Raw genomic sequence first — 22,319 nt, forward strand, 5'->3', positions numbered from 1 at the left:
TGTCACGGGAAAGCCACCCAATAATGTAGGTTTAGCTACATCAACATACACAAAAGCTTTCAAATAGTACACAAAAAAATAATATAAAGACTATTGCTTTTGACTGCTGGCATGTTTAAACATTACTTTAGAAAACAAAACTTAAGTTAAGTCCTTTCACAGCGACGACACAATTTTATTTTTATTTTTTTTTAGAAACAGACAGTGTTATATTTTTTCTTCAACAATAAGAACAAGACGTTTAAATAGTTTGTTTCTGGATAGCCTAGTGCACTGTCCCTTTAAAAAATTTTAAAAAAAAAACAGAGTTGAAAGGTCATGTCCATTTTAGGTCATCCCAGACCTCACCCCTCCTCAAGTCCATCGCCAGACATCAGACCTCATCCCTCAAGTCAATCCTAAACCCTTCTCGAGTCAGTCCTCAAGTTTTGTTTTTTTGGGAGAGAGAGAGGTTGGACAGTCTCGTCTGAATCACCCAATCAAAGAGGAGCAAAAAAAACTTTCGGTGCTTGCATTGGATGACACTGATGTCAAGAAGCTACTGACTGGCGCATACGTTTTTACATTTATTTAGCCTTTAACATATACTGTATATTTAAAAAAAAACTTTAAAAGTTACAATGTGCAATTTCATTACTGGAATTCGTTTGGATTTAAATTGTAAATCTTCTCAGCATACAGCATCAGACAACTTTTTTTTTTTTTTTTTTTTTTAAAACAGTTTCAATGTAGTTGTTATTTAATTTAATGTTGTTAAGTATATGAAAAATACCACCCAGGAATTATTCCCCAGGACAAAACTACTGCAGTTTAACAATAATAGGGCACTGTGACAGAAATATAAAGAATATTGGTTGTAAATCTCCCTCCCGACCTGTGAGGGTGCTAAGCAGCGAAAGTAGTGTCCTTCGGACGGGCTGGCCTGACAGCTCTTTCCCAGGGTCAGGAAGTCGGTCAGTCTGGAAGAAGTCGATACTCTGTTACAAGAATGTACTGACCCGAAAGGGAAATGACATGGCAGCTGCACATTGTAGAGACAGCTGCACTAGTTTACCAAGGGGTCATGCGTGACAGCATAAAGGGGCTGGAAATTTGCAATCTACTCCTTCGCTAGGTTTTTGTATTGAGACTAGAAGGACCGCGAGAGACCCAGAGAAACATAAGAATATTTGTGAGTGTTTTGTTGTTTGTTTGTTTGTGTCCGTTAGTAATTGTTTGTAAACCACCAGACGGCTAACACGTAATACGGACGTGTCACCTTGGGCCAGCACAAAGTCGGATCAACACTTCACCTCAGTCACTATAATAAATTGTTATCATCCACCACAAGCACTACTGCACGCACCCGGACTGGTGACCGTGGCTATTGTGGGGCGGATAACATGTGTTTATTATTTGGGCTGCAATCCCTGTCTTTTGTTCTCTGTACTTTACACATTGATGTGTATAGCCGGAGCCTATTGTTTGGTTGCCAGACCGGGAATTACAAAATAAAGTCCCTTTTCCAAACCGGATTACAATTGTCTGTCTGTGGTTATTCCTGCACTACATCACCTCTGCACCTGTCCACAATCAGCAGCAACTTTGCCACAGGCCCTAAATATTTTATGGGTAGATTTTATTCCTGAAAATATTACACGCAGAGTCCTCGAGGTAGAAAAAGGTACGCCAATGCACAAAACATAACAAATGTTTTCTAATACTATTACCACACAATACATAAACCTCTGGGTGACATTTAGTATGCCTTTTTATTAAGTATATTTCATAATTAAAAATGTTTTCAGAAGCAAAGTGTAGGTAAATAGAACAGTATTAATGAACTATTTCCTTTAGAATTCAGCAGATATGTTTATTATTTTAAAATAATAACGTCAATTACTGGTGCATTTGCACATCTAGTTTACCAGTTTTTCAGTGGTACACATAAAGCATTTAACTGTGTGCATACCTTATTCTTGACATCAAAACAGTCAATGGACAAATCCACCAGTAATTTAAATAATTGAATATAAAAAGTTGTGTGTGATAGAAACCCTACTGCTGTAAATAGCCCTGATGCTGTATTTAGTGTGTGTGGGAATGTAAGTTTTGCAGGGAAAGGGTTAAATCTGTCCCTGCCAGCAATCACAGGTGCGGCCATTCCACAATTAGGTAATTGATGCTAATTGGGGAGTGGCTACATGTTTAAAAGGAACCATAAATCATGTGTTTATTGGAGGAGTTTGCTGTCATTTTTGTATTGTTTGGTAAAGTAATAATGAAGGCTAATGCCCAGCCTACAAGTGTGCTGTTCTTTTGTTTAAACTTTTTATTTTGACCCTTGTGTTGTGTTTTGTTTGTTCCTGTTTGTTTTGGTTAATAAAATTGCAGTTTTTTGTCTCTTGGCCTAATTCCAGCCGTTAGCCAGCCTGGGCCGTGACGCTACCCTGTTGCAATATGGTACACCTGAAGGTGAAGCTTGTATATGCATTGCTATACCTTAGCTCATATGAAGTTTACATATTTTAGGATAATGTTAATAATGCAAAATTCCAAAGCTCCCATAACTGAAAATCTATTACTTCCCCTTTTTCTCTGTGAGCCATATATCTCTACACTGTCAACCTGACAGCATGCATGTAGTGCATACACAAGATTACTATAACACACACACTTACACATTTTAGGAAAATGTATATGAGCTTGTAACAAGGCCAGGAGCTCTGTACATGTATTTGTTTATTTATTTTCGGACGGAGTAACCCTCTGCCCCTGTATTTAGTGTGTATTATTTTGTTTCGTTTTTGGTAGTTAGTTAAAAATATATATGACAACGTAGCCATATATTTTGTTATTGTTTTGCAGCCCCATCCACGTTAAAAACCTTGCCCAGAAGGTGACCACCTCCCGAGTTAATTCATTCATTGATTGTTGCTTATCGGGTGATGGTCACCTGCATAAAAACCTGCAGCTCCCTGCACTCGGGGTAGGAGTATAGAGGAGAGTACGGGAGAGTGAGAGGAGAAACAAAACAAAACTAAAAATACAAAACATAGGATCAGTGAAAGCAACCTGCCCAGCCTGACCTGTGTGTTTTGCGTGCAAGATTTGTTTTATTTAAAACCTTTATTTATTTTTGCTCTGTGAGCAGTGTCTTTTTGAATAAAGATTTACTTTACTTCTGTTTAAAAATAAAACTGTTCAAGCACCATTGCACTGTACCTGCAGTGCCTGTTTGTTTTTGGTTCCTGCATCTGGCCTGACATCACCACCCGGCTACCCTGTCACAGAGCAAGCTGAGCAGTATTCTCTTCTGGTTGAATGGACATTCCATTTATTCACCCGAGTGCAAAACTATTACAGCACTTCTCTAAACAACTAGGGATTTGGAAAAGTGCACACACCCATTTCACTGCAAATGTCAAGACTCAATCCAGAGGTATTCAACACACGCATAAAGAGAAAGTAAATAAACGTGAAAGTGCTCTTCAGTGTCCCCTAATCAAAAGTGTAATGGCAGATATTTAAGTAGATGTCACTTGTGTAACTATGTAAGATTAATAGAGGTGGAGACAACGGAGTGAAAATAGCAATACGTACAAAACAAAATTGCAGGAGAGCTACAGTACACTTTAAATGTATGCTGTATAACTGCACAAATAGGCTTATGTAATGAGAGTGCCCTTTTATGTGATACAGATGGGCTTGTATGCAGAACTATTTTAGAAATGAGTTGAAGAGATGGCAAAAAGAGGAAATCTATTAATGTCGCTACACCATCCAATAGTTATCTTTTTGGAATATTTGTGGACATGTAGATATAATACATATCAACACACATAGTATTCATGGCAATGCATTTAAATACTTGTTACCTACCATGAATTCAATATGTATCAAAAAGGCAACGATTGTAATAGTTTAACCTTACATTATTGATGGTGCAGTATCCATGACCTTCACGTGCAAATATGCTTCCCCTTAAAGTGATTGCAGCTAACAAAACAATTTCTTAAATCTTACCTGATGTGCACTTTCAGTAGCTGTAAATTGTGCAGTTTTGAAAGAAACACGTAATTGCACACATGTATGTTAATTTTAAAACATGGTACCTGGTACTATAGGCTAAAGGAAGTTCTCAATTCCTAAGCCTTAATCTGTTTGCACTTGCACTTTCTAGGTTATCTCACCTAAGCAGTGTCTTTTGAGTCAAAGCACGTTACTGGTTGCAAGCATGCCAGTCAAAAGGCAAGCAGCTGGCTGGTTAATGACTGGAATAAAGCCATTGAAGGGGTGAGGACAGCTTGAATACTACAGAACTCCCTCTTTATGACTTTATGAGGGGCTTGGAAAGCAATTCACAATATCACTATGATGTGCATACGAAATATGCATGCAGGGGTTATATTCAGTGCATTCTGTGTGCGAAAACAGAATTATATTTAGTTAGTACTTTACTGTACATGGCATGCATTTGTTTTTCTGCAGCATGGACTTAAAGTATCCTTCATTTTACCTCTCAGACTGGTAACAATAATAGTTAAGAAGGAGCCTTCACGTGGCATGAAAACCATTGTTTTATTTCAAAACAAATTAAAAACAGGCTGTGTGTCACTTTGGGACCATTATACAGTCCACTGCAATTAAGAAGTAACTTCCTGATAAAGGTGTGTACGACAGATGGCACTGCTCTCACTTATTTACTGTTTTGTTTTTATTCAAATAAAACTAAGGGGTCAGGTGAACAAAGGTTCTTATTTTGGAGTCTGTTGCTCTTAGTTTCAATTGAAGGTGAAAACTGAATAAATGAAATAAGACAATGGAAAGATAAGACTATGTTATGTTTACTTTTGTGACACTTGTCAGCAACTCTTTCCTGTTAACTCACTCAGAAAGGGTTATGGTGGAAAGTCTCTTAATGGGTTCTACATTTCTTCTCACCTTTTACTGAGTATATTTTTTCACTGAAATATACAAAATCCTGGTGGAGCCTCTAGTAGTTAATCTTGGCATATTGGTAATGTATGGATTTGGCTAATTTCTTGGTTATTATACTGGCTGTCGTTTAGACTAATTGTGGATGAAAGCACATGTAAGCAATTACTTGCCTAGCTCCAGGACATTTTAAACAGAACTCTGTATCGAGACATTTATCCAGTAAAGTGTATGTTTCTAATCGTCTTATTTATAAACAGATACTGTAAATCAATCACTCAACAGCTTTTGCAGCACCTGTACAGAAATAAAAACAACATTACCTGGAGAATACACGTCTTCTGCCCTCATAAAAAAGTAAAGGGAAACGTCTTGATGACAGCAGTGCTGATTGCATCACTTAACCATAAAACAACAGGCAAAGTAACAAGGCATTCTGCTGGTTATTAAAGAGTAAGATCTATTTTCAGTGTCCTAGCAGCAGCTTGTAGAGTGAAGGAGGCTGTGTGCAGCTTTAACTTCCCACGGGTTTTTTTACCAGGTGGTCCAAGCAATAAACCATTCCTACTATATTCTTCAATCACTTAAAAATAAATAAATAAATACATTTCAAAAAAATCACTGTGTTCTAATAAATGTCAAGCACCGCCATATAATAAAAAATACATTTTTGGCCATTTACGACACTACCTTTTATAGAGTTTTCTTTCAGAAGGGAAACAGCCTATTTATTCTATTTAATATATACACACGCCTTAATATAAATTCTGTGGATGGTGTCACGATTATTAGAACAGAATGTCCATCAGCACATTTAGCAAATTAATATTTAGCAAATTATTATTTGGTTTTGCTCTACAGTAATAAATAGAATGCAGACGTGTGTTACCACAGGCCTCTAAAGGTACAAAAGGACATTTGCATTGTTAGATTGCATTTGTGATTTCTATGATTCTAGCATTTTAGCTTTTTAATGATGATCGTTTCTTGTATTTTTACATAAAAACCTTAAGGCTGTTTTTAAAGCTTGTGAAAAGTCAAGGTTAGTAACCGCCAGATATCAATTAAGTCAAACAATATGGTTTTGCATATCATTTTTAAATTATATGACAGTATGGCAATTAAGCTGTCATTTTCTTGCATCCAAATGTTTTTTTCTCAAATGTGCCGTGAAGCAATATGGAATGACATTGAGATCACAATTAGAAGTACTTTTGTTAGTTATTTTAAAAATAACTTTTTTGCACAATTGAAGTCAGAACAATGGCAACAACCTTTAATTGTAAGGGGGTTCTTAACTCTGCTGGCCTGTAAATATGTAACATAATGCTTGAATTGTGGATCCACGCTGTAATCATTTACATTTTAATGTAAAAATCTCAACTCCAGTTCTGATTATGAATATATTATTGTTTCCTCAAGCCACCAGCCGTGCATTGAGCGGTTCAGATTTCTTGGATGGTTGACACTAAGCACTTTTTGTTGAGGTTAATCTCTCTTTGGGGTCATTTCAAGTTTGCTCGGTGCTATATATCAGGTCACAGAAAGATCATCTGAAAATAATGAATGGGGTACTCAGATATCTGAACACAGACCAAGTTATATTTGTGTTAAGCTATCCTTTTTACTGCCATTTAAATATAGAAAAAAAATGATTTACATTTTTCATTTGATAACCTGTATGCAGTAGAATTCTGGAAGCATTTTGAGTCCGAGAATTTTGAGAAGTAACAAATTTCACTGTACGCCCACTACCGTCTGCATATCGACAGTATCACACTACAGATAAGATTCATGTCTGCGTATCTCTCACACTACAGATACGATTCATGACTGCGTATCTCTCACACTACAGACGCTGTTCATGTTTTTTTTTTTCTCTGCCCACCGCAGTAGAGTACTGTAGTAATTAATCTCAGCAGACAAGAAGTTTTACATTTTCTCCTATGATTAAAATTCATCATGGTGCTCTGATTAAGATTATTATTATTATTATTATTATTATTATTGCTGTTTTGTTTGGGTGGGTTCGTGGTAACTAAGCCTGTTCCTAAGCAAATGACGCATTGAAATATTACTAAGCATATTACATAGTGCACAAAGCTGATTGGTCAGTTGCAATGTCTTTTCACACTGCCCACCTTCTGTCTTTCTACGTAAAGAAAAGACTTTTCAGCAGAGCTGGCAATTTTTTTTATAAAATCAAAATTTTTTTTTTAAATTTCAATTGATTTTTGGGATTTTTTCTTTAATTATGGATTTTTTTTTTTTTTGTAATACCGCAGTTGTAGCTCTACAGTACCTCCGAACTGTACATTTATGGATGTTGGAAATGGCTGTTTGTGAAGAGTAACATACCAAACTAAATTACTCAATCTTAAATGAATACATAAAGCAAATTATTTATCACTGTAGCATCCTCTAAATGTAAACTACAATATGTGAATTACAAGAATTTATCGATCGAGTAGCCAGAGAAAAATACCCCTCCCTCATCCCAGTTGTTCTTTTACTTTTCTTTCTTCGATTTCCTCTTTCTGTGTCAGTCCAAACACATGCAGTTGTTACTTAGGACTACTTTGCTTTATATACTGTGTTCAGTTGCTACAGTTCCTGATTGCACCACTAAATAAACCTGGTTTCAGCGGGTCTAACACAGTGCTCAATTGTCTATTTGGGACCCCACTGCAATGTCATCATCATTAATGATGGGGCAGGCACTCTGAGGAATTGTGCGAGTTCCTTTGAGTGGTAAGGTATATGTATGCTGCAGAAGTATGAGCTATACCAATATTATGATATAATATGGCTGTTACTTAAAACACTAACCAAATTGTAGGTTTCCCTATACAGTTATTAATACAATCATATTTTGTTTTCTTTTCACCGGTCCTTCTCTGCACACATTGGTGGATCCTCAGAGCTCTTTAATTCCAATCGTTATAAACAAAACACCAAATGTAATTCTATAACTAATATGAAATAACTTCATATAACTTAAAAACCCTAAAAGTAAACATCTGATATCTTTCTTTCTGAAAAAGACGCACAAGCACATGCTAAACTTGGTGTAAAAAACTTTGAGGTTGTACATGCTCCCTGATTCACCCTCCTTCACAGTGCAGTTTGGATATTATGAGAGTTCTCTACACCTATAATGTTTCTTTAGACAGCATCTAACACACTGAACAGGGTTCCAAAGTTCAGCTCCTGGCAGCCACATCTTATTAAGTATAACTACACATGACATCTCTGCCTCTTGTGCTCAGACTGTAGTCATTAGATGAGATGCCTACATTTCCAAATAAGTGCAGGCAATGCATGAAAATCACAACAACCATCTTTTGGTAATTCATTCAACTAGTAAGACTAAACCTCATTATGTTAAACTAATGTTTAAAATGAAGAAAATACTTAAGACATCCTTTGAAGTAAATTTCAGTAATTTAAAGGTACTAGTTACAATATGGACAGTACTTGTAACTCTCCATTAACAACCCTTTCAGAGCTCTAATTCTCTTAATGTGCACAGATTCAGAAGACGCATTGTTACAGAAGCCTGGACTTTCATGGTTTTATTTAAATACCTGCCATGAACCATGACTGGATGTCCAAAAGAGGTGCAAAGTCTCCATGTTGCTTTTCAATCTTGTCACACCCCATCCCCTAGTTGTCAGAGACACAGGAAAAGCATGGACACACATTCCAGCCAACCAGCACCTCATTCCTCCACTACCAAATCACAGCTTAACATACACAATTTCTCCCTGCAAATTTACAATGCTACCCACAGGGCACAAAGTGCCAGTTTCACGGGCAGTCGTTCATTCCAGTCGCCAGGTCTCTGCACTGACCGATATACAAAGCAGATTTAAACCAGTGTTTATGTCCACTCTGATTCAGATTGTCCCATCAAAATTGGTATGTAGGGATTTGTTTGTTCCCTGTGGCAAAATGCATTTGATTTTCCCATGGAAAAGAGATTGCGTCACTGGTGCACAGGCACCGACATTAGAGCAGTCAGGCACCATATAAGCATTATCATAAGAAATTGTTAAAGATTCTTAAGTTAATTCTTAAGTCAATGTTCTGACTATAGAGAAAAAAAGTACCAGAACGGTGTTCCGGCGCGACTACACCAGTGGTTATCACATAGTGCTAGATATTGGCCTCATGACACTGTTACCTGACTCACCAGTCTCTAGAAATATACAAGTATACAGATATAGATCATTATAAATAATTTAATATATTAATTTGCCTTCAGCAGACTGTAACCATTGTCAAGTGCTATAAAATCTTATGATCAATTTGAATTTACTGAGGTTGCCTTAATTACAATGTTACCTAATTATAAAAAAAACTGAAAAGAGTACATAAAGCATGCGATGCAGAAAGAGAGAGCTTATTTCACGTCAAGGCAGTTATGACTCAGGAATCCAACGCTAACCCATCTGGAATGGCTCTGTTTGAGAGGTCATTAGCATGTAAACAGTGCCACTGAGAAGACAGCAATGATCTATCATACTAATGAAAAGTGATAGGGAGTTTGCTGAGAGAGATTGTCTTTTTTCTTAAAAATGCAAGACTGGTCTGCAAAACAATTGTGCATCTGTTGTTGCAATTAATTTGAATCTTGTTCTGTTTAAGCCCTGCTTGTAGAACTTAATTAAGGCTTTCACGCAGTCAGCACATTCACTTAAATGTCTGAGTTTTTTCACAGCAAGCACGTCCAAATGATAAAGTTTATGACTTGGTTATTAGGGGGCCTGTACAAAACAGAAAGCTCTTACCCATTGGCACACTTCACTCAGACAGTATCCAGATGAACACCACATGCTTGTGCTTGCAGATCAAAGAAACAACTCTGAGATATACATACAACAGAATAAACTGCATGGGCATCGCAGAATGATATGAGCACTGAATGACTACATGTGTATACTGCAAGTCTTATAACTTTCTAAATGTTAGTGCTGCAAAAGAAAAGTATATCCCAAGATGGGATATAACTTGCCCTTGAGTTACAGCTTAACATGGTGAAGCTTAGATCAAACAGTTTTTTGTTTGTTTTTATTTGAATATTTTACAAGATATTAAAAGAGAAAGTTGGTAGGAGCAGAAATACACTCATAATTACTCGCCAGCTCTTTACTCTGCATGTAAGGTATCTGTTCTGCGCTGGACTAGCATGGGTGTTTGACTTCAAATGACTTAAACAGAAGCAAAATAAAAGTACCCTCCCTCCCACAACCACATTCTATAAAATGTAAAACTGTAAACAATGGTCTTACAGCAGCTATCCTAGGTAACTACAACCGGCTTCATTTCTTGCCACTTACAGCTCAACTGTCACATTGGTAATGCATTTTTTTGCAGTGATTTGCGCTGGGACCCTCCTTGAGAGGAGGTCAGCTGCCAAGTTTTTTTCACCATAGGCAGAGGTACTACCCGCAGTGACAATAGGTTCTCATGTGCCCAGAGCAAAGCTTACGGGCCACACAACGGAGACTGGGTGACCTTAGGCTGCCTTTGTGGTTAACGTAAGCCCTCACTGTTGCGTTGTCTGCAGTGACAAGCTCATGCTCCCTCAAACCTTCTGCAACAACTGCTGCAAGGCTAGTTAACTGCCTGCAGTTCCAAAACATTTACGCGGAATGTCATTCTACACATCGCCCCAGCCCAGGCTGGACGCGTCCATGGTGATGGCCTTCTGGCAACACTGCCCAACGCTACACACTGAAGCCAGTGGCGTAACTAAGGAAGTGGTTTTAGGAGTTTGAACCCCCACATGAAATTCATTATTCAACTATGTGGGACAAACAAAAAAAAGCAGCTATGTGCAAAAATATCAATCCAACACCAGCACCTTCACCCCGAAACAAAATCCTGACAATCCATCACCAGCACCTGTACCCCTCCGCTCACCCCACCCCGAAACAAAATCCTGGCGCTCCATCACCAGCACCACCCCCCATGCAAAACAAATTCCTGGCGATCTATCACCAGCACCTGTACCCTTCCGCTCCCCCCACCCCTAAACAAAATCCTGCCAACACCAGTGTTATTAACCATCTGCGAAAAATCTGACTCACTGAGTGACCTTGAACAAGTCACCTAACCTCCTTGTGCTCCGTCTTTCGGGTGAGATGTTGTTGTAAGTGACTCTGCAACTTATGCATAGTTCACACACCCTAGTCTCTGTAAATTACCTTGGATAAGCGCCTGCTAAATAAAAAAACAAATAAATAAATAATACATACCATGAGCGCATTGTTGAGCTGAATAGCTCTAAACCGACGGCTATTCTCTGCACTCTGCCATCCAACAGAGTGGCAAGCATGGACCCGGAGTCCAAGCACACTCCTAGATAGGAGGTTGACTGACAAGGCATGAGCTGTCTCTTTGCACAATTCACTGTAAGCCCCAACCATTGAAGGTGGCCAATGACGAGTTACATGTGAGCGTATGCCTAATCTGGAGACTGGGCGCAATGAGCAAGTCGTCCAAGTAATAAGGTACTCTGATATCTTTGAGTTTCAATAGGGCCAGTATACCTTCCCTGCACTTTGAAAAGGCATGGGGAGATAGAGAGAGGCCAAATGGCAAGCCCCTTAATTTGTACGTTGTTTTCTGAAAGATGAACCACAAGTGAGCGTGCTGGTTTTTATGGGATATGGAAATGAGTGTCTTTGAAGTCCACTGTGGAGTACCAGTCGTCTGGCCTGAATGATTGCAACAGCTGTTGCATCGTCAGATACAGGTTGACCTGCCTGAGGTTGAGGATTGGTCTGAGGCCACCATCCTGCTTGGGCATGGAGTAGAACCCGTCCTCCAACTGGAGGGGCTGTACCATATAAATAGCCAATTTTTGCAGCATAGCGTCGTACAGTGGGTCTGTGACTGATACTGCAGTCAAGCCCCGAAAGAGGGGGGGCCCGTACTTGAACTGCAGTGAGTAGCCAGTCTGAATGGTAGATGAGAAGGTGCCCTGGGCCTGTGGCAGCAAACCCTTAGGACCGTTGCTCATCTTGTGCCTTGGCCTGAGGCTATTGCCTCTGCGCCGGCCGGTGGTCTGGCCTCGGGCGCCAAGCCAGCTGTTCCGGTCCCTGAAGTTACTGGCACAGGGATAAAACCGAGGCATAATGCAAATAGCAAGCAACATACTGTAAGAATGTACAGTTCCTGCCTCAGCTGCTAAAGACAGCAACAGGACTGTCAACAAGGCCTGCTTGGTATGAGATTGGGGATGTACCAGATTCCCTGTGGGGAAACTGCTGCCCAGAGATTCTCTATTCCTGGGTGGGTGGCTCTCCCTTGGCACAGAGCCATGAGGCAAGGACGCAGCCACCTCTCTATGAGAGGGTGATGGAGAAGAGCTAGATTGGGGATGTAATCCCTGGTCAGTTGCAGGTCGGAACAGGGACGTACCGGAACACAGCTGTAAATGCAACAGGGCGGACGCTCTGTAGACCAGGGCATCTGCAAGACCGCAGTGGCCCCTTTGATCAATGGCATAAGCTCTGCTGTTACAGGGAGAGCCTAACCGCTATCTGACTCCATGTCCTCAGACGGGAACCCTGGCTCCTAGGCACACAAAGCGCTCTGTAAAGCTGCAGGAGAGCTTTGATATAACTGTATTCAGGTTTGAGGTCTTCACAAGGTAAATACCCATGTGGTAATGGTTACATTTTGTATTTGATAGGGAACAGGACTTTTGCAATTAGCAAAAGGCTCAGAACTAAAGGAGTGAAAAATCAGTGAAACTGAAAACAGGCATTGCATACTCTTTGTAGCCTGGCATGTAAGTTTTTTGGCTCTGCCAGTTATAGGAAATAATCTGTGAAGAAAGATCAGGTGCTATAGCATAGCAACGTTCCAAATACAAAACACCCGAACAGAGCAATAACAGCCCTTTTAGACATGCTAAAAAGTTTTATTCAATGGATGGTACTTTATAAGAATGTTTTTAATGACCACTGCCTGCCTAATACAACATAACTGGGCAGGGAAGGCTGGATGGACATATACTGTAAGACAAAGGCACATCTTTTTTTTTTTTTGCTGGGATAGACTTTTTTTTTTCCTTTGTCATTTTCATGATTAGTGAAAGGAAGTTTTAGAGTAGGTTATGGATGTGTTTAAGTAAAGATCAAGGTCCTCTTTCAAACTAAAACTTAAACAAAATGAGTTACAAGTTAACCAAATTTATACAGTAGATGAAACATCAGCTGTATCATGTTTTAAGAGTATACCAAAAAATGGTAAACTACCTACTGATATTGTGTTATTTGTTGAGCTCCCAATGCACACAGAGAACACTTTATAAAAAAATAAATAAAAGAAATCAAGCACCTGTATTAATGGTACTTTACAAGTAAAATGATTCCTTACAGAAAAACTGTTTACTGTACCATCACCCATTTTGTAATTGATACAAGTACAGTGCGTATATTTCCCCATGAAGCAGCCTTTCAGTTGAGAGCTTTCAGTATGGTACTTTGATCTCAGTGCTTAGAAGCCATATTGTCTTAGCATGGATCATTTGTGTCTGAACCTGAAATATATCTCAGTTTGAAAGAGGAGAACAGCATCTTTAGAAGAAGTGGTTTATTCAAGCATGGAGAAGTGTGGCAGAAAGCATGGCACTGATGATGCACAGAGTGGTTACTTACAGGTAATAAGTGTAGGAGTGATAGTTTCTTCTGCCAGGTGGGATGGTGGTAGGATTTAAGTAGTGATGGGGAAAAATGGAATGGAAGGAAAGAAAAGTAAAATATTAATGTTTAAAAATATAAATGAACTAAATTAGATAATGGTGACATAAGTGAAGGTTACTAGTGGTTGTGAGGGCAAGGTGATTGCTGGGAATATGCCATACAAAATCACTTCAAATGGAACCCATGAACCTCAAAGACTCAATACTCCACCTCAAACTGAATATCTGAAACGCTTGGAGTTTAAAAAGAAGTCTGTTGGCTTGGGTGTAACTAGTTAAATGTTACTTGCAATTTTCCGGTAATAATTCTGTCAAGTCACATTTGTCTGTTAGTGGCAGATATGGATTATTCTTTCTTTTTTTTTGATTCACAGCCTGGCATTGCCGCATTAGATGTTAGAATAAACAAGACATTTAGGATTGCTAAGAAAGGTTTATTAGAATGCAAAATTGTTTGGGCAATAGTGTTCTATAAGCTCTGTCAAAACCAGTGGCACTGGAACAATTTTTAAAGTTGGGGTGCTGAAAGCCATTGAACAAAACTATAACCCCTGTACATGATGAAAGCCATGCAAAGCCACTGCTGCACCCCCAGCACCCCTAGTTCCAGCGCCTTTGGTGAAAACTCCACTTTTCTTGTGTTAGTAGAAAAAAAAAAAAAAGAGACTTCAGGAGACGTCAGATGTTGTTTTTCCAAACAATTTCCACAGAAAGGTATTTCTTACCAATGATATTTTACACAATAACATCATTAAAATAATTACTATTAGTGTGATGTTGATACAATTTAGTTTCAGAACAAACCATTAAACCTTTAAATAACACTTTTTGGTTTTTGACACAAAGGGGAAAAGTTCCAAAGAACTACAAAAAATACCAAAATGACCAAGACACATTTTGAAACTGGTTTTATTACCTAGACATCTCTTAAATACCTGTATATACCAATATTAAGAACTGATTCCGTTTTTAAAGTTCAAACAATGGTGTATCAGCCTGAATTTGGCTCTCTATAAACAACTAAATACATTTCTGCTTGAATAAATTCTGGCAGCAATAATGCCTGTAATCTGGCACAATCCTTATAAACTCATATTATATTATTGTAAGCTTTGAGGTACCCAGTGTAAAAAGCAGATTTTTAAATGTTTTTATTTGCACTGCAGTCATTCTTAGGGCTGTAGCACAGAATACAGAAATGGTAGCAAGGCATGAGACTGCGGCTAATGTAAACTTGCCTCCAGCTATGTGGTGAAGGCATCTCTTTGAAAAATATGCTTTCATCAATTGTTCCTTCTTATCTCTTTTTTTCTAAAGATAATAATATGTCCTTATTCCCAATCTCAGGTCATTAAAACAGTGGCAATTATTTGAGCATGGAATAGGGTGTAATTAATATTTCATTATATACTCTATATCTGCGACAAACAGTTTAATGGATTTTATCACTGTAATCAAATGCATTATTAAACAGCAAACTGTAGATACTGGACAAGGATTTTTTTTTTACTGCCCCAGACAATCTTGATGAAAAAGAATGATACATCATATACACATATACACACACACACACACATATATATATATATATATACACACACACGCTACCGGTCAAAAGTTTTAGAACACCTCCATTTTTCCAGTTTTTATTGAAATTTATGCAGTTTAATGTCTCAATGTACTCTGAAATTAAAGTATAGAACAAATAAACAATTGGAGATAAAAAAAAAAAATCATGGAATCGTTTTGTTTAACAAAATTTAATAGAAATTTTTGACTCAAAGTAGCCACCTTTTGCAGATATAACAGCCAAACACACTCATGGCATTCTTTCTGCAATGAAAATCAAATATTGTTCGGAAAGTTCTTCCCAACGCTGTTGCAAAAGTTCCCACAAATGTGTTGCACTTTTAGGTTGCTTTGCTTTCATCCTTCTGTCCAGTTCATCCCAAACCAGCTCGATGGGGTTTAAGTCTGGAGACTATACTGGCCATTCCATGATTTGAAGCCTATCATCTTGTTCTTTTCTTCTAAGGTAGTTCTGACATAGCCTGGAGGTATGTTTTGGGTCATTATCTTGCTGTAGGATGAACCCCTGACCAACTAGGCGTATACCAGAGGGTACTGCATGACGCTGCAAAATGCTGCGGTAGCCGTTTTGGTTCAGGGTGCCACTCACTCTGTGCAAGTCGCCGACTCTGGATCCAGCAAAAGACCATCACGCTTCCTCCTCCATGTTTGACAGTTGGTGTCACAAACCAAGGAACCATCCTTTCGCCTACTCGACGGCATACAAAAACCCTGCGTGATGAACCGAAGATTTCAAATTTTGATTCGTCGGTCCATAAGACCTTCTTCCAGTCTTCAGTAGTCCACTGGCGGTGCTTCATGGCCCAGGCAAGCCTCTTTTTATTTTGCCATCTTAGCAGTGGCTTTCCTACTGCCACTCGACCTGTCAAACCTGCAGCTCGACGTCTTCTCTTCACAGTTGAAACTGAGACTTGCTTACTTCGACCAGTGTTAAGCTGTGCTTGAAGCTGTTGTCCTGTGAGCCGCCTATCACGCAAGCTGTTGACTCTCAGAAACTTGTCTTCTGATTCTGTTGTGGCTTTGGGTCTGCCAGACCTCTTCCTGTCAGAGTTTCCTCCAGTTTCCAAGTGCCTTTTGATGGTGTAGGAAACTGTACTCACTGACACCTTGGCTTTCTTTTGCAATTTCTCTAAAGGAAAGACCTACACTTTTAAGGGTTATAATGGTCTGTCTGTCTTCCTTTGTTAATTGCCTTTTTCTCACCATTATGATAGCAATATACTACTTCCTGCAGTACAATACTGTCCAAATAATGCTTAAGAGGGTGTAGTAACACAGTCTGTTCCAACACTGCTTTTATACAGACAGAGGGTTTGTAAGTAATCAACAAAAGTTGGGACACCTGTAGGAATTGTTAGCATCAACTTTCAAGGCTTAATTTACTTCCATTGCTGCAGAACAGCTGTAAGTTGTTAACCCATTACTTGTGCCCTGAAAAAGGCCTTTTTGTATAACTCTGAAATGTACATTATTTTTCAGTTTTTGGTAACCTTAACTTTTTTTTTTAACCTCTGGCAGTTTACCGCTTACCTTTGTACCATTTCAGGTTATTCACTGGACTTGAACTGCTTAAATTTCAATAAAAACTGGAAAAATGGGGGTGTTCTAAAACTTTTGACTGGTATATATATATATATATATATATATATATATATATATATATATATATATATATATATATATATATATGACACACACACACACACACACTGTGGTTTGCAGAATTATTCACCCCCTGCAAAGTTTTAACATTTTGTTGGCACTTGAGCGTACTCCACGACGCTTTCAAATTAGATTTTGCATGTAGAATCTACACAAACTACTCTACATTGATAAAGTAAAAAATGCATATAGAATATAAAGAAGTAAGACTTACAGGGAAAAACAGATTAATCACAGTTGCATAAATGTTCAGCCCCTTTTCTACTGTAGCTCTAAATCAGCTCAGGTGAAAATGTTTGTTTGAAACGTCAAAGTTAGTGAAATGGTTTCAGCCTGTGTGTACTCAAAGTAGTTTAACTTAGTTTCAAATAGTGAGCCAACAAAGGAACCAAGAAGACCAAGGAGCTTTCAAAACAAGTTGGGATAAAGTGGCAGAGGTGCACAGAGCAGGAGAAGGGTACAAGAACATTTCAAAGGTGCTGATCCCTCTCAGCACAGTGAAGTCCATCATTAAGAAGTGGAAAATTCATCATACCACCCAGACACTTCCCAGATAAGGTCGCCCTTACAAACTGAGCATCCGGACAAGGAGGAAACTGGTGTGGGATGTCACTCTGAAGCCAACAATGACCTTCAGATATCTGCAAAGGTCTGTGTCTGAGATTGGTGTCAGTGTTCACTCATGAACAACAAGCCAGTCCCTACACAAAGCTGGCCTGTATGGATGGGTGGGAAGAAAGAAGCCATTACTCAAAAAGCCTCACCTTGAAGCAGTATGGAGTTTTGGAAAAAGCATGTAGATGATATGCAGACATGTGGAAAGCGTTCCAAGCGTTACATCTGGCGCAAGTGTCAGGTGTCAGGATAGAGGGGAGAGTGGGTGGTGCAAAGTACAGGCAAATCCTTGAGGAAAACCTGTTTGAGTCAGCCAAGACTCTAAAAACTGGGGAGGAAATTCACATTTCAGCAGGACAACGACCCAAAGCACAAAGCCACACTGGAGTGGTTGAACAAGAAGATAATTAATGTTCTTGAGTGGCCAATCAAAAATTTATGGCGAGACTTGAAGATTGCAATCCATCAACGATCCCCAATAAAAACTTATCAGAACTGGAGCAATTCTCCCGTGAAGAATGGGCAAAAACATCACCATCCTACTGTGCAAAGCTAGTAGAGACCTACGTAAAAAGACTCATAGCAGTAACTGCTCCAAAAGGTGCTTCTACCAAGTACTCGCTCAAGGGGCCGAATACTTATGCAACCAGTACATTTCATTTTGTACATTTTCTTTGCAAGTTTTGCTGACATTTAACCTCCTCCTCATATAACAGTGTTCAGCTTAACCACTACAGCTTTGAATAAAAAAAAAAAGTCTGTTCGAAAAACTGTGTATACATTATTTGTAATTCAACAAAATGTGACATTACTGGTAGGGGTGAATACTCCTGCAAACTGTATACATGTATACAGTGCCTATAGAAAGTATACACCCCCTTGAACTTTTTTCACATTTTGTTGCATCAGTGCCTCAGAGTTTCATGCATTTAAATGATGATTCCCCCCCCCCCCACTTATCTACACACCATCCTCCACACTTAAGGGGGGAAAAAAAAAATATTGAGAAAGATTATATATTAAAAATACAAAACTGAAAGATCATAATTGGATAAGTCTCCAACCCACTGAGTTAATACTTGGTGGAAGCACCTTTGGAAGGTTCAATTGGATTTAGGTCGGGGAGCTGACTGGGCCACTCAAGGGCATTTACCTTTTTGTGTGCTTTGGGTCATTGTCATGCTGAAAGGTGAACTTCCCATCCCAGTTTCATCTTTCTTGCAGAGGGCAGCAGGTTTTACTCAGGGACTTCTCTGTACTTTGCTCCATTCATTTTCCCTATCACCCTGACAAGTGCCCCAGTCTCAGCCGATGAGAAACCCCATAACATGAGGCTGCCACCACCATGCTTTACAGTAGGGATGGTGTTCTTTGGGGGATGTGCTCTGTTAGGTCTGCACCAAACACAACGCTTTGCAATTAGGCCAAAAAGTTCCATTTTAGTTTCATCAGACCACAAATCTTTTTGCCCCATGGTTAAAGAATCTCCCAAGTGTTTTTTTGCATACTTCAAACGGGATTCAAGGCAGACTTTCTTGAATAAAATACAGGCCAGATTTGTTCATTTGCTTGGGATATTGTTGTCACATACACACACTGACCAGTCTTGGCCATAAAGGTCTGTAGCTCTTGCAAATTTGCCATTAGCCCCTTGGTAGTCTCTCTGATCAGTCTCCTTCTTGCTCAGTCATCCAGTTTGGAGGGGCGGCTTGATCTCGGCAGGGTCTTGGTGGTGCATTACACCTTCCACTTCTTAATTGTCTTGACTGTGCTCCAAGGGATATTCAAGGCCTTTGATATTTTTTATACCCATCTCCTGATCTGTGCCTTTCAACAACTTTGTCCCAGAGTTCTTTTTAAAGCTCCTTGGTACTCATGGTTGAGCCTTTGCTTTGAATTATTATTATTTTTTTAAACTTAAGGGTCTTGACCATTGAATATGCATTCTTAATATAATTTTACGAACACACAGAAAAAGACGATGTTGAGATTTGACACTTGTAAACCAAAATGATTTTGAGAGTGTCTAAATATACTGTGATTTTTTGAATGATTAAGATAATCTCTTACCTTTTCTTCATGACCAGGACGACCCCCAGGAAGATGATGACAAAGAGGAGAATGCCAGCGATGACTCCTGCTATCTTCACAGTGTGGTCCGTCTGTTTCTCTGGTTCAACTGCATCGGGTTTCAGAGTGGCAGTACCTAAAGCAAAGGCAGTTTATGGAACAAAAACACAATTGCGGTTGATAAGTCTGTCACTGAATCCTTATTTTGCTGAGTTTAACTAAATGGATTATGTATAGAGGTAGTCGATACTGAGTAGATGTAAGGGTCTACTGTACCTAGATAAATACTTTGACCAAATACACATGATCAAAGCTTCATTGGCTGCTCCCACCAATCAGACAGCTCACACCCTATTACATTACACAGACAGAAAGACAAGACAGATGGCCGTTTTCTTTTTCTCCCTTTTTGAGAAGTTATGTCCGCCTGACAATATATATTACAGCAGGTAGAATAAATGGGTATAGTCAAACAGTTGTCCACTTTGCTAGGCTTAGTATACAGCAGTACTTTTTAGACCTGTTAAAAAAAATAAATAAATAAAAATCTTGAACTAGTGTTTTCATTCTTATTATTAGACTTCTGGCTGCTGGTGTTGCTAGAGTCAATGTGACTCGAGTGATACACCTCAGTGTTTTGTTTTCTGCATGTCTTTGGGGTATAATTCAAAATGTACTGTGTTGTGTTTCATGTACTGAAAAAAATGACATGCCAAACACTATTTTAAACCTTTCTTCTTCCAGCCAAAGATGTTCAGTAGACTAATGGTGTACCTCCTAGAAGGTAATATTCAGCCTTCACATATTGTTATTATGCTTTTCTATAAAGTGTTCCCCAGTTTGTATTCTGCTTTCATGTTGATTTTTGACTGCAACAATAAGTGTCCTACGCTCTTATTTTTCCCTAACCTTTTTCCTCAATTCTTCTATTTCATAATTTCTCACTATATTAGCTCCAGCACCTGAGAAAATGAGATAAACTCATTTACGATGCATTTCAACGGCATTTTTTTTTTTTTTAACACAATGAACACTTCTTTTGCCTTTAGAAATCCAAATCTGGGTCACATCTGGTGAGCCAAAATACTCCTCCTTAGCAATTTATTTACAAAGTAGACAGCAGCTGATGATCACACTACTGGCATACACATTTAATATCTGTTTAAATGAGATAACCAACACCTAGCAGCTACTTGTGTTTTAATACTTCTGTTCTTCGCTCTCTAAGAAGACTGTTTGCACTGTTTACTGTATAATGTGATGGGACATCAAACCGGTGCCTACATATCTATTTCCTCTCACTAAATGAGTTCAGGATGAAAAATGTCGGGACACTGTTCAATTCATTAAACTGAATTTTTTTTTTTTTTGCCAGCACCATTTTTTCAATCAAAATGTGACAACATCCATCATGTGAAGAACCCTACTATCGTAGCAGCCTTGACAGGAGACGCTGGATGCCTGGGCTCCTTTCTGAATTTTTATTTTTTGTTTTATTTACGGTGACATAAATACAACAGGCAGACCATTTTTTTTTCTGCAGCAGTATGGGAATAAGAACCCAATTCCCAAAACACACATGCTAGATTTGCTTTGCAACTCTATTTGCACATTTTAGAACTGAACATTTTAAATCTGAGGCATTGTTTACATTGTGCAACCGGATCAGGGTGTAGCACAAAAGGACCCTGTGGCAGTTTGGCAGGGTGAAAGCCCTGTCTGTGCACATGTGTGTGTGTGTTGGTGTGGGGAATAGAACAGATTAGAAATAATGTTGATGCTAGAGGTGGAGGGTTATGTTCTGTGTTCCGTGTTCCTTGCTGTCCTGTCTGTTTCTCGTGAGTTTTGTAGAACCTTTTGTTTTGGCCCTTGTGTCTTTTATTTTGACCAGTGTGAGTTTGTTAGTGTTTGTACCGTTTTGTTTTTGTTTAGTTGTTGTGATTAAAAAGTGCACTCGAGCATTTAAGCTTTCTGTCTATGTGCCACAGACTTCAACAGGGTTGATCATCAAAAAGGTCACCAGAAGGGAGAGAGACCCCACAATTTGCCTGAAATAATCTGAACCTCCAAAACACCTTGCATTTACCTTTAAACATAATAAAAATAGCTGCAGCAACAAAACACATTTTAGATAAAATGGTTACACTTGGTAACCACGCCAACCAAGTTATTTCACACTATTACTACCATTGTAACACAATTATTGTAGCTTTGTGAGTGTATGATCTGATGAAATTAGAAAAATAATTTACCTTTGATGCTGATAAAATAAATTATGCTGAGATTTAATATTTTAGTTTTCATCAATACCCATATACACATGTCAGAAATAAATACTCCTTAGTAAGTTTTTAAAAAGAAAATAAAGCCTGCTATCAAAAACATAAAATTAAGGAATTTAAAATTTAGTGATTTCACTAATATGAAGTTCTGTTAAGCAAAATGTAAAATGTGTTCTTCATTGGCCTGGATGAAGCTTTATAATGGAACTTTATATATATATATATATATATATATATATATATATATATATATATATATATATATATATATATATATATATATATATATATTATATATATATATTATATATATTATATATTCTCCCAATTTAGTTCCAATTATTTTTATTTTTTCTCCCAATTTGGCATATCCAATTATTTTTTAGGCTCAACTCACCACGCTGACTTGAGAGCGGTGAAGACGAGCACACACTGTTCTCTGAAGCATGTACCATCAGCTGACC

General features: G+C 38.4%; 1 protein-coding gene across 9 annotated transcripts in view; it reads right to left on the minus strand.

The window, feature by feature from the left end:
• The window catches only part of LOC121314478 (receptor-type tyrosine-protein phosphatase mu-like), a 275,442-nt gene that overhangs the window by 55,594 nt on the left and 197,529 nt on the right, over nucleotides 1-22,319 (minus strand). For 5 of the 9 annotated variants that reach the window (XM_041247804.1, XM_041247803.1, XM_041247801.1 and 2 more), the window contains one exon: nucleotides 19,574-19,709. In XM_041247804.1, the coding sequence (XP_041103738.1) occupies nucleotides 19,574-19,709 (136 nt within the window). Of the gene's footprint in view, nucleotides 1-13,592; nucleotides 13,623-19,573; nucleotides 19,710-22,319 lie in introns of all 9 variants that reach the window. The other 4 variants (XM_041247802.1, XM_041247799.1, XM_041247797.1 and 1 more) reach the window with 1 other exon arrangement.

Source organism: Polyodon spathula, chromosome 4, assembly GCF_017654505.1.
Source record: "Polyodon spathula isolate WHYD16114869_AA chromosome 4, ASM1765450v1, whole genome shotgun sequence".
NCBI classification, from domain to species: Eukaryota; Metazoa; Chordata; class Actinopteri; order Acipenseriformes; family Polyodontidae; genus Polyodon; species Polyodon spathula.